Genomic DNA, 13,839 nt, shown 5'->3' on the forward strand with positions numbered 1-13,839 from the left:
ATTATGACTTTTAATGAATAAAATGTATTTTTTCCAGCAGTGATCTCGGGTGAAGGTCAGTCCACTGTGATAAAGTCCAGACATCCAGAAAAAAACTCTCCAGCTGTGAGTGAAAGTTCTGGTCTGAACGGATCCACTGTGAACATCCATGCAGAGAACTTTATCTATCAAGCCGTGGAAATTATCATTGACGAGGCAGTAAAAAAGGGAACCGATGTCAAAGAAAAGGTGAAAATGGATTCATCAAACTTCGCAGTCGGTTTCATGTCCTGTTGATTTCTTCTTCAGTGCAGGGAATTGGTTGTCCTTGACAGCGAGATATCTGCCTCCACCAGGTTTGTGAGTGGCGATCTCCTGAGCAGCTGAAAGAGCTGTTGGAAGTTGAGCTGAAAGATGGAGGAGAGTCTGAGTCCAAGATCTTGCAGCGCTGCAGAGATGCCATTAGATACAGCGTCAAGACCGGTGAGTCTTTGCCAAAGTGATCATTTGCTAATGAAAGAAACCACGGCTAGAAAAAATATTACTGAAGAGATAGGACTTTCAGGTTTAGTGTCCTCATAACATTTAGCATTTATATGGCAAATGTGGAAGTTCATTTACCATTCCCATGTGGTTTATTGGGAATTTGACAGATGTTGGAACTGCTCTGATTAACTGCAGTAACAACCTGGTTTTGAAGGAAAAACATCTCATCTGGCATGATAAAATTAAAGCAGGTGTGTTTTCTGAAGTATTCTTATTATAAATGAGGGAATCCACAAAGGTTCCTCTGAGAGCACAACAGCTGAGGTGACAGAGGAGTAAGGCAAACTTTAAGGTCAGTATTATGAACCCAAATCAGAAAAAGTCAGGACTTATGGACAATGAACTATTCTGTCTTCTATTTACATTGAATAAATTATGAACCCAAGACATTTCATAACATTTTTTTGCTTATCAAATTAATATTATTTCTTAATATACAACACTTTTTTTCTCTGGCCTGCAAAAAAAAGTTAGAATAGTTTTTTTTATCTCCTTTATAATGTTGCTAATCCTTGACACAACAGTTAAAAAACATTTTAGCAATGATGACATCTGCGATAAAGGGTTGAGTTTTGCTTTAAAAATACACAGAAGTACCTGGAAAAGATGTTGTCTTAAAGGCAACATGTGTTTCTCTAAAATCTTAATGAAAGTTTTCCCGTTATTGCTGCCTTTGGTGATGTGTTCTTGGAAAAGGCACCGTTACAACCCCATACCATCACAAACCCTGACTTGGGACTGGCTGTTAAAGGGATAGTTTGTATCTTTTGACATGAAGCTGTATGACATCCCATACTAGCAACAACATTTATGAACATTTTCTTTCCCCCCTGCCGCGTCCTGTGAGCCGAGTTCCAGCCTTGTTTTGGCATTGACGAAGGTAGTCCGGCTAGTTGGCTGGGGCTACAAAAATAAAGCGTTTTGCTTCTCAAAACAATATGCGTTCAAAAGAGTAATACATTTGCATCACAAAATCGTTGTCCAGGAAAAAGTCAGACCTCACAATCGCTTGGCGCTATTTTCTCTCCGTCCGTATCACTGCGTGCTGTGTAGACCGTGCAGACCGAAGTGTAGACCGAGCAGTCTTCTGCTTCCGAGCAGTAAACACCGTAACAGGTGCGGCTGTCGGTAGGCGGCAATCACGGAGGCAATCGTGGAGGAACAAGAATGGCGATGGCGTGGGAGAACTCGCCATACTGGTACCGTCCAGTATGGTACCGTCCAGTATGGTACGGCTCACTGTCTTTGGTTTTCTGTAGTACCACGTTACAAATACTATTTGGTATTGATTCAGTTCAACAATGCTTTGGCAATCTCCGAGGGGAAATCATATTACAGCAGAATAAATTATCATTATAGGCAATTCAACTCCCGATCAGTAGGCGTCGCTACGTTAAACGACCCAATTTCGCGACGTCTATCGTGAAAGTTGTTGATTGATGGTTCACCTTCTGGCTCCGTTCCACTCCTCACAATGAACGATGGCGACTGAGAAAGAAAGACTGTTGTTGGAGTTGGAGCTTGTTGACTTTGAAATGCAAATAATTTTGACCAAATGTTGACTGGCACACAGTAAACTCTTTCAAAAATGGCGGTGTTGTTGTTCTGAGAGGAAGACGCTAAACCGGAAAAGTGATTCCGGAAATTATGTTGTTAGCCGACCAATCACAACCCTTGTGGTCTCCGTCGCCTCGACGGATAGATAGGAATGTTGGCCGACGCACGCAAGCGACGGAGAGGGTCTCCGTAGGCGACCTTAAATCAGCCTTAAGGCTCTTTGTAGCACATACAGTCTTATAGTTGTTTATCTGTATCCTACTAGGTCATCCACGTTTCTTCAACCAGCTGTTTGCAGGGATGGAGCCATATTCCATGGTGGCAAGCTTCATCACTGAATCCATCAAAACCAGTGTGTGAGTCATACAAAGCATTATAATAAGTTGCACATTTAAAGCGTTCAAATCCAGCTGCTCTGCTTCATATCGATTGGACCTTGATCACGTAATGTCTCCCCATGTATATGATTTCCATCAGATACACATATGAGGTGGCTCCAGTTTTCACCCTAATTGAAGATGCTGTGCTGAGGAAAATGATGGAGTTGATTGGCTGGGAGGAGGGAGGAGATGGAATATTTAACCCAGGTACGCAGCTAAGCAGCACTTTGTCTCATTACTTCCCGAACTGTCTGAATCCTTATGATTGGGATCTCTGCATTGTTGAGGTGAGTAATTTATCACTTTTTTTTTCGTATCTCTTCCAGGTGGTTCAATATCAAACATGTATGCTGTGAATTTAGCCAGATACCATTTCTGCCCAAAAATGAAAGAGGATGGGCTCTATGCTGGCCCACGACTTGTTATATTAACATCACAGGAGGTATGTCTTTACAGGAACTTCTCAAATGATGAGGATGATGATTTCCAAATTGTTAAAACTGGTACAAATATTAAAATATGAAGAAATTTAGAGAAAATTAGTGAAAGGAAATGCCAATAAAAGATTTTGTCATTGATGATTGATATTGGGCCATTTTGCACATTGTACATATATTAATAAATGTCCAATTACAGTTAATATTCAGTAAGATTATTAATGAAAATTATTACCTTAGGGGCACCACTGGTATAAGTCAGAATCTAATAACTAAAACCCAGCATTAGTCTCAAAATATGTTGGTCAATAAGTATCAATCTGGGCACTGTTAAATTCAGAATAGAATTTAAGTTTCTTCTGCTCACATATAAAGCTCTTAATGACCAAGCTTCATCATATCTTAAAGATCTCATCGTTGGATATTTTCCCAACAGAGCATTTCGCACTGTTTGATTAAATGACTCTATGTACAATAGTAACAGATTTTTGTTTGATCTCTTTCAGGGTCATTACTCGATCTCTAAAGCAGCAGCTTTGCTGGGATTTGGCACTAAGAATGTTTATGTGGTGTCATCTGATAAGAGGTAAACTGTCTCTAAAACACTTTTTCATCCAATCTGATATCCCGGTTCTTCCTCTGTGAACAGTGAGGCCCGATTTATTTAGCTCTTTGAATATTTGTCATCCGTAAATTGTCTCATCTATCTGTCTTTCTCAGATTGATTCATTTCTGCAATTATTTGGTGTATAAATCCAAGACGGTTGCAGCTATTGTTCCAAGACTGGAATGTTAAGCATGTGTCAGAAATGTGTTTTATGATTTTTGTTGATGTCTGTAATTGTTTTTCATATATATGTATACACACACACATATTGAAAAAAAAAGTTTTTTAAACTTCACACTTGCCCTTCTTGTGGATGGCGCCCTTCCTTCAAGCTCAGACCTCTACCAGAGGCCTGGGAGCTTGAGAGTATCTGCCCTTCTGGACAGAGATCTCTGATGTTCCCAGTTCGGGGGTCACGGCCCTGAGTGCTTTGATTAACACTGGTACCACTGCTGCCTTTATTTCCTACATCCTTTCAACCTCCTCTGTCAGCCCTTGGTATTTTTCAAGCTTTACGTGTTCTTTCTTCTTGATGTTGCTGTCACTTAGAATTGCTACATCTATCACTGCTGCCTTCTTTTGTAGTTGTCGACCACAACAATGTCCGGTTGGTTAGCCATCTCCTTCTTATCAGCCTGTATCTGTAACACTTTCTTTCGAGGTGTCTCCTATTTTGACTTTGGAACTGGTAATTCATACTCGGCACAGATGTTCCTTTACACTATTCCTGTTTATGGCATTCCATGTATGTCATACCTGCCTGCATCTTACACCCCGCTACTGTGTGCTGGACTGTCTCAGAAGGCTCTTTGCACAGCCCACACCTAGGGTCCTGTCTGATGTGGTAGACATCCCGGCCTTCTTGAGCTGCCATGATTAGTGCTTCTGTGCTGTCTTTCAGACCAGCTCTTTTTAGCCACTGATAGTACTTCTCTACTGATCAGCCTTTGTTTAAAATGAGCACGAAATCATTTATACGCGTTGATGTCTCTAATTGCTGTGGGAATGGTATTCCATTCATGAGAAGCTTTAACAGAAAAAGCTGACTGACTAAAGGCACTTTTTCCAAATGGAATAATACAGTCACCCCGAGACACTCCTCGAGTGATTCTATGTGTGGATGTTCTTAGACTGATAAAATCACTAAGAGGAGGTGGGGCCATCTCATGTAGGATTTTGTACGTCTGACAGACATTCGTGTACTTAATAAGATTGTCCCAACTTATTGGGACTATTCATCCTGGATAGTGGCTCTGATGCTCACTAGTCCCCGGCCTCCATCCTTCCTCTGACTGTACAATCTCAAGGTGCTGGACTCAGCTAAAGACTTCATTAAAGATTTACAATACTTCTACACTTTGACCTTTCAATGTTGTTCAGTGTGTTTAAATTTTTTTTAATAATCATTTAGTAGAGTTCCCCCCTTCTAAATGAAGTGTTTTACAGCTTTCAGAGCATTTATCAGTCTCGTGATTGTCGACAGTGTGGAGCAGTGATTTTTCGATACGACAGAAGAAATGTTCAACATTTCTTTAGCTTTATCTCCATAAGCACATACCATATATAATAATGCAACCACAAGTCTTTTCTGTCACGCTGTGCTAACATCTGACTCAACTGAAGTTCTGTAGTGTGGTCTTTATTCTTAATTGGAAGATAAACAACCCTTAAGTTTCTATTTACAATAGTAGAGATTCCAAGCAATGCTGTACTTAGCTCCCCAAGTCCAAAACTCACAAATTCATCTTTCATGTTGGGAGTTTGTAAACATGCTATGTATTATCATGCTTAGCCTCTGAAAATATTATAAAACATGTCAAAATCATAGCAAAGGCTTTATTTCGATAGAACTGCATGCCTGAATATCAATCATATTGCTCATTTTCCAGGGGAAAGATGATTCCCTCTGCCCTGGAAGAGAAAATACAGCTCGCCAAAAGTGAGGTGAGGGGCCCAGCTCATTGTCAAAGGCTTGATTTAAAGAGATGTGTGTCATCATGACTTTTAAATACAATCTCAATGTGTGTGCACATGTGTGTGTGTGTGTGCTCAGGGTGCAGTTCCCATAATGGTAAATGCCACCGCAGGGACAACAGTGTTTGGAGCATTTGATCCCATTGAGGAAATTGCAAACATTTGTGAGAAGCACAACCTGTGGCTGCATGTGGATGTGAGTTCCTGTATCAGTTCTCCAGTCCAGTCTCTGCTGTGTCACCATCATCATTTAACATTATTTTCTCTTCTTTTCTTCAGGCTTGTTGGGGAGGTGCCACTCTTGTGTCTATGAAGCACAAACATCTTTTAAAGGGCATCCAGAGGTAAAAGAAAAAAAAGGGGGGGGCAGGTGGGAGCATTCATAGAAAAAAAAGAGAAAATAATTATTTCATACTGACATTGTCTAAAATCTAAATATATCATTTCATCTCCTAATCTTTTTACATCTTGAATTTGAGTGTATATCTATCTCTTTAGTTTTGTCTCACAGACGATTTTTTAAAACTCTTAACATTGATTTAGTCTAAAGTACATGGAATACTAAACTGGTTGTAAATTAAATCCCTACTATGTCTGTTGTGTCTGAAAAGAGCCAATTCCGTTGCCTGGAACCCTCACAAGATGTTGATGGTGAGTCTGCAGTGTTCAGCTTTCCTGGTCAGAGACAAAACGGTAAGGAAACCTCATTTGCTGCACAGAAATATACAAACTATCAGCAGTAAAGCCAGTAAACAGTGATATTTAGCAGTGTAGCGCAGCATGATTTAGCTCCTCTGTCATTGGAGGACATAATCTTTGCAGCATCTATACAAAAATAACATTTTTTAAATCTTTTTTAGAGTCTCCTTGAACGCTGCCACTCTGCTCGGGCCTCCTACCTCTTCCAGAAAGACAAGTTTTATGATATCAGCTATGACACAGGGGACAAATCATTTCAGTGCAGCAGAAAGCCAGATGCCTTCAAGTTCTGGCTCATGTGGAAAGCTTTGGGAACCAGAGAGCTGGAGCAAAGGGTTGACGGAGTCTTGGCTATGGCCAGGTTAGTTTGAGCAAACATACGAGGGATGAGAGTTGGGGATGTTGCTAGCACATGGTGATGGGTTAGCCATGTACATTAAACTACATTAAACAATGTTTGTCTGCAAGCACAACATGTATTATTTATAGGGCTGGGCGAGTTAACTCGTTATTATCGTGTTAACTCAGTATTGATTTAACGGCGATAAATATTTTATCGCACATTAACGCAGTTTAAAAAAAAATAAATTTTTTACATTTTTTTTTTTTTTATTATTATTTTTTGGGGCTTTTGTGCGGATCCACCAAACATGGAGAAGGGTACGGAACTTTCACTCGGCCATTTTCATTTTAAGTTCTTCCAGATGGCGGAGTCGACAGAACCAAAGTCATCTGTAAACACTGCCAAGTTGAATTGTCTTCTCACCGTAGTAGTTCCATTCTAAAATATCACTTAAAGGCAAAACACACAACTGATAGCAGCAAGTCATTCAAGGAAACAGACAGTGGAGCGAGGCGTCTACATAAAAACTACATCAAGATGCTGATGTTAAAAGTGTGTTTGCACAACAAATGTTATGGCACTTTCATTCATATGGCAGCACATTTAAAATAAAACTAAATGCTAAAAGCTATACACTACTTTTAAATTCATTTTTGGATTTTGCGTACAAATGCGATTAATCGTGATTAATCAGGGAAATCATGTGATTAATTAAATTAAACATTTTAATCATTGCCCAGCCCTAATTATTCAATTCAATTCAATTCAATTCATTTTTATTTATATAGCGCCAAATACAACAAATGTCATCTCAAGGCACTTAGATAGTAAGTCCAATTCAAGCCAATTGGAATTCAATTAATTAATAATAATCATAATTCATAAAATAATCCAATTCGTTCATATAGAGCCAATTCAAAAACAATTTCCTAGCTAAGAAAACCAACAGATTGCACTGAAAACTTTTTGTTTTTCGGTCCAATCTCCCGGCCTGAGCGTGCCTGAGGCGACTGTGGAGAGAAACGACTCCCTTTTAACAGGAAGAAACCTCTGGCAGAACCAGACTCAGGAAGAGTGGCCATCCGTCTCGACCAGCTGGGGTTTGAGAAGACAGAAAGGGGGGGAGGGGGGAGGGGGGGAGGGCGGCGGCGGCAGCGGCACTGTAACACCATTCAAGGATATCTGTTGGAACAGGGAAACACGAGTTAATGACCACAATAATATCACATATACATAAAGAGAGTAAAGTAAGGAAAGGTGTGACAGATGAGGCCCCCCAGCAGTCTAGGCCTATAGCAGCTTAACTATGGGATGTTTCAGGATTACCTGAGCCATCCCTATTCAAGGTAAACACAAGAAACTTGTGCTAACAAAAAAATAAATAATAAAATAAAGGACCAGACTCAGTGAGTAATTCCCTATACTCCCTATATAGATCTGCTCCTCACACCGCAACAACGATCTTTTTACAGCCACAAGCTACCTCAGCCTCTCACCAACTGCACACCAGTCACAGCGGGGTGGGGATGCAAACCCTGGTTCGGGTAGGGGGAGAAATAAAAGAGGTAAGATAAGCGGGAATGGGATTCAAACCCTGGTTCGGGTAGGGGGTAATGAAAGTATAGAGGGTGCCAGAGGTGGAGGCAGGACAAGACACACTAGCAGATTCAGCAGACAAACTCACCTAAACAGTCCTATAATCACTAAAAATACCAGCAAAAACAAAGCCATACAACTCACTCTCACCAACTGCACACCAGTTTTTATTAATAACACCAAGTGATGCAAAATCACCAGTTGGGAGATTTTACTCCAATCCAAAAATGATAGTGACGTTGTACTTCCTTATTTTAGCTGAAAGATCTAATCAGTCCAACTGCCCAGAGACAGACACTCATCAGCTGAGCCATAAAACCAAAAACATGTAGACACGAAGATAAACATTCTTAAGTTTCTATTTACAAGAGTAGAGAGTGTTGTACTTAGCTCCCCAAGTCCAAAACTCACAAAATCATCTTTCATGTTGGGAATTTTGTAAACATGCTATATATTATCATGCTTAGCCTCTGAAAATATTATAAAACATGTCAAAATCATAGCAAAAGCTTTATTTCGATAGAACTGCATGCCTGAATATCAATCATATTGCTCATTTTCCAGGTGTTGCACATTTTAGTTTAAAGTGTGTTTTTGTGAATATGAAAATGAAATGAGGACATTCTTTAAACTCCTGACTCACAAACCGACCAAGAGTGCTTGTTTAGTAAGTAAATGAATAATATATTTTTGTGATAATAAAAGATCTAATCAGTCCAACTGGCCATGGACAGACACTCATCAGCTGAGCCATAAAACCAAAATCATGTAGACATTTGGGATTTTTACTATCAACTATTGATGTGGCAAAACATTTTGCATAAACCACGAAGTGAGATAACTTTTCATTGAGTTCCATCACTTGTCATTCATTTGCCTGGAGTTTTGATTTGTTTACAAACACACATAAAATTAATTCCATTCCCATCAACCTCGGCTGTACTTTGCGAACTATCTGCCTCACAGCAGCATGCTGGATTAGTCATTGAGATTATGTAAGGATGCTAAACTTACCATTTTGTACAAAGCACAATCCCAGATGAGGTGAACCTGTGAGCAGCATTCATGGTAGAATTTCATGCAAATGTAAATAAGCAAAATAAAGAAAAAGCCTGTCTCCATCCATTGTTATGTAAACAGTGAGAGATGTTTGATTAAGACAAACAAACAGAATCTGGAGACTTGGTGAATAACCAAGATGTATGGGAGGTTACATTGCTGGTATAAAACCTATGCTTGTATGAGAGAGAATTTGGATTTTACTTCCCCTTTGTTGCTTTTATTATGTCAGAAAACATGTTTGTAAGATCACAAGATAAGCATTTTCTGTGTCTACACTGAGACTTTTTATGCTGTGTGGGAATGCACCTAATTGTGGAAAGTCCCGGGAAAGTAACATGGATGTATACATACTGCTGTGGGTTGCAGTATCTGCAATGCAATATGTGCTAAACCCTGCTTTATACAAAATGCTGAAAATGAATGTGTATTTTTTGCAGGCATCTTGAACAAGAAATCAAGAAAAGAGAAGGATTCCATCTGTTAATGGAGGTATGTGCAAGCAAAGTAATGCATGATTTCTGACATTATTACTCATCGTGCTGATATTTGGATCACTTAACTGTTTGGCTGAAAGGCTCTAAAATCATGCAAGTGCTGATTGTTATTAGGTCTCTGGCACATTTCATCGTGCATTTTCATGTTTTGTAACCTTTGGACTTTTTTCATCTACAGCCTGAATATACAAATGTTTGCTTCTGGTACATTCCACCCAGTCTGAGGAACCTTCGAGATGGTCCTGAGCTCTGGAAAAAACTGCACACAGTAAGGAATCAATCAAACAAGTTGACATGTGAAGATTATTTCAATTTCAGTATGCTCAGTTTGTGTAATGCTAGACATTTTTTTATGGAGCACACACTTCTGAAGCATTTTGGTACATGTGCACCTGAATTAGATCTGATTTATAGTGTATAAAATAAGTAAATAAGTTAAAAACAACTGTTAACTAGTCCCTCAGTCAAAACTAGCACTACTGAGAGACCATAACCATAGTCCTTGAGTGCATCAGTCTAACCAAAAAGGCCCATTCATATACACTATATTGCCAAAAGAATTCTCTCACCCATCCAAATAATTAAATTCAGGTGTTCCAGTCCCTTCCATGGCCACAGGTGTATAAATTCAAGCACCTCGGCATGCAGACTGCTTCTACAAACATCTGTGAAAGAATGGCTCGCTCTCAGGAGCTCAGTGAATTCCAGCGTGGTACCATGATAGGATGCCACCTGTGCAACAAGTCAAGTCGGGAAATTTCCTCTCTACTAAATATCCCACAGTCAGCTGTCAGTGGTGTTATAACAAAGTGGAAGCGATTGGGAACGACAGCAGCTCAGCCACGAAGTGGTGGGCCACGTAAAATGACAGAGCGGGGTCAGCAAATGCTGAGGAGCATAGTGCTCAGAGGTTGCCAACTTTCTGCAGAGTCGATCTCTACAGACCTCCAAACTTCATGTGGCCTTCAGATTAGCTCAAGAACTATGCGTAGAGAGCTTCATGGAATGGGTTTCCATGGCAACTGCATCCAAGCAATACATCACCAAGTGCAATGCAAAGCGTCGGATGCAGCGGTGTAAAGCACGCTGCCACTGGACTCTAGAGCAGTGGAGATGCGTTCTCTGGAGTGACGAATCACGCTTCTCCATCTGGCGATCTGATGGAGGAGTATGGGTGTGGTGGTTGCCAGGGGAACGGTACTTGTCTGACTGCATTGTGTAAAGTTTGGTGGAGGGGGGATTATGGTGTGGGGTTGTTCTTCAGGAGCTGGGCTTGGCCCTTTAGCTCCAGTGAAAGGAACTCTGAATGCTTCAGCATACCAAGAGATTTTGGACAATTTCATGCTCCCAGCTCTGTGGAAACAGTTTGGGGATGGCCCCCTCCTGTTCCAACATGACTGCGTACTAGTGCACAAAGCAAGGTCCATAAAGACTGGATGAACCAGTTTGGTGTGGAAGAACCAGACTGGCCTGCACAGAGTCCTGACCAAAACCCGATAGAACATCTTTGGGATGAATTAGAAGAGACTGTGAGCCAGGCCTTCTGTCCAACATCAGTGTCTGACCTCACAAATGCGCCTCTGGAAGAATGGTCAAAAATTCCCATAAACAGTCCTAAACCTTGTGGAAAGCTTGCCCAGAAGAGTTGAAGCTGTTAAAGCTGCAAAGGGTGGGCTGACGCCACATTAAACCCTATGGATTAAGAATGGGATGTCATTTAAGTTCATATGCATGTAAAGGCAGATGAGCGTATACTTGTGGCAATATAGTATATATATATCTTTGCAAGGATGTAAGATTCACAGCATTTGAATTATCAGCAATACCTGAATCCTTGCAATGAAATCTGCATTAGACAGTGGTAAGCCATTGCATTGTCTCCCCTCCTCTTGCAGGTGGCCCCAGTGGTGAAAGAGCGCATGATGGAGACAGGCAGCTTGATGTTAGGCTACCAAACCCATGAGGACAAACCTAACTTTTTCAGGATGGTAGTCATCAGTCCTCAGGTCAGCAGGAAGGACTTGGACTTTGTCCTGGATGAAATACACAACCTGGGAAAGGACTTGTGATGAATGATGAAAGTGTATAATGAGCTTTTCATTCATCTGTCATCTGGATAGACAAGTGAAAAATAGATGTTCTTACAAAAGCCCATTCCTTTACATCCAGACAGTTTACAAAGATAAATGATGAATTCTTCATGTTTGAATACAACCGCTGTCTACAGAAAATACTAAAACATGACAAACATGAATCAAAGCAGATGTTTTTTTTCAACATGAATGCAAAGTAACTAAAGTTTAGTATTCTGCACACTCTTTATACCACTGTGTCTGATATTTTCGTCATCGCCTGGACAGAGAACATTCTGACCCTAAACAATACAGTAAGTGGTTTGAGCAGTGTCAAGGCCCTGCTCTCTCCCACATATACATAAATCTTTTTGCATGATTTTTTTTGCTTTTTTGTTTGTTGTATGCTAACTAAATTATCAATGTTTCCGTTTTGGCAATAATTGTTTTGGTAACGCTTTATATTAAGGTCTGTGTAATAACCATTAATTAATAGGTAAGAAGGCCCTTGTAAGTTCTTAACCTATATAAGTGTTAATAATGGCATTGTAATACAGTTAATAGCAGGCTATAACACATTTATAAGCGTTATGTCTTTGCCATACCTTTACTAATCTTCTTTTGTTTGCTTATTGATATTAAATTATACTTTATTGCTCATTTATTTTAAGCTAACTATGCACTTGTTAACAGTTAACTATGCTTTTTGCAGCTACCGGATCTAAAGTGAGAACAATGCCTTATTAAGTCTAATAAATCATTTAGCATGCATTATTATGCCTTTAAGAATCTTTTTTTGTTTGCTTTACTAGAATAAGATATAATTTATTATGCCGTTAGTACTAGTTAACTATGCACTTGTACAGTTAACAGTTAACTAAAGTTAACTTTCATTATGCGTTTATTATTGGTTAATATGCTTTTCCACTTCCACATCTAGAATGTGGTCAAGGTTGATATAATGGGAAGGAAAAAAAAAGCATAATACAACAAGTGTTTCAACTGTGAAGGCCATAATTGTTTTTTTTATTACTGTGGACATATTACTAAAAATGTATCAAAATAAAAAACACCTTAAATAGGCATTTCAAAGAAAGAAAAAAACACTTTCAAGAAACTGTAAACATGGTTTTAACTTTGAAAAAAAAACATGGTCCATTAGAACCACAGCAATTCAAAAGTGCCCCTTTCCAACAGGCAACAGTCTCCATGATTTCTTCAGTGCCCGAACTGTGTCGTCAATATCTGGACAGTCACGGCATGGCATCTAGACATTTCTCATTGATGTGATTGTGCACAACACCAACATGTATGCTCTGCAGAAAGGAAAAGAGAACCTGGCAGTGACAACCGAAGAAATGCACATTTTTCTGGGGATCAACATGGTGATGGGATACATTCGATATCCTAGGGCAAGAATGTACTGGTCCAGTGAGGATGGCCTTCGTCTTGGAATAATTGCAGATGCCATGTCTGTAAACAGAAATGAGCAAATTCTGAGTTATCTGCACTTTGAGGATAACTATACTTACCAGTGAACAACAGGGACAGGCTCTTCAAAGTAAGACCTATGCTAAGTACACCTCAGAAAACATTTCTGGCGGCAACTGACCCTGAAGAATTCCAATCAATTGATGAGCAAATCATTCCATTCAAAGGCCAACTGTCAATCAAGCAATACATACCAAAAAAGCCCAAACCCTGGGGAGTGAAAGTGTGGGTGAGGGCAGGGTCCTCAGGTTATGTGGACAGATTTGAAGTGTACCAGGGCTCAGCTAATAGGGATCACAGCAGTGGTTTGGGATTGGCTGGAGATGTAGTGATGCGCCTTTGTGATGACATAAAGCACAAAAACCACAAGGTGTTTTTTGACAGTTTTTTCTGCAGCATTCCACTCCTTGAGGCCTTGAAAGACCTAGGTATCTATGGCACAGGTACATGCTGAGAAAACAGAGTGAAAGGAGTGAATCAGAGTGAAACTCAAGAGTGAAAAACAACTGAAAGAAGAAGGGAGAGGGGCCTGCTCTGTTGTCACCACAAATGGAAACATCACTGTCACACTTTGGCTTGACAGTTCAGTCGTCCACATGGCA

The 13,839-nt window shown here is 40.0% G+C and overlaps 1 protein-coding gene across 1 annotated transcript; it reads left to right on the forward strand.

Moving 5' to 3' along the window:
- The first annotated feature begins 2,805 nt into the window (after positions 1–2,805).
- LOC142380639 (acidic amino acid decarboxylase GADL1-like) lies at positions 2,806–11,743 on the forward strand. The gene is made up of 10 exons (XM_075466547.1): positions 2,806–2,904; positions 3,406–3,485; positions 5,396–5,450; positions 5,560–5,676; positions 5,760–5,824; positions 6,092–6,173; positions 6,341–6,540; positions 9,618–9,669; positions 9,853–9,942; positions 11,570–11,743. The coding sequence occupies exons 1-10, from the start codon at positions 2,806–2,808 to the stop codon at positions 11,741–11,743; spliced, it is 1,014 nt and encodes a 337-aa protein (XP_075322662.1).
- Positions 11,744–13,839: the final 2,096 nt, after the last annotated feature.

Source organism: Odontesthes bonariensis, chromosome 5, assembly GCF_027942865.1.
Source record: "Odontesthes bonariensis isolate fOdoBon6 chromosome 5, fOdoBon6.hap1, whole genome shotgun sequence".
NCBI classification, from domain to species: domain Eukaryota; kingdom Metazoa; phylum Chordata; class Actinopteri; order Atheriniformes; family Atherinopsidae; genus Odontesthes; species Odontesthes bonariensis.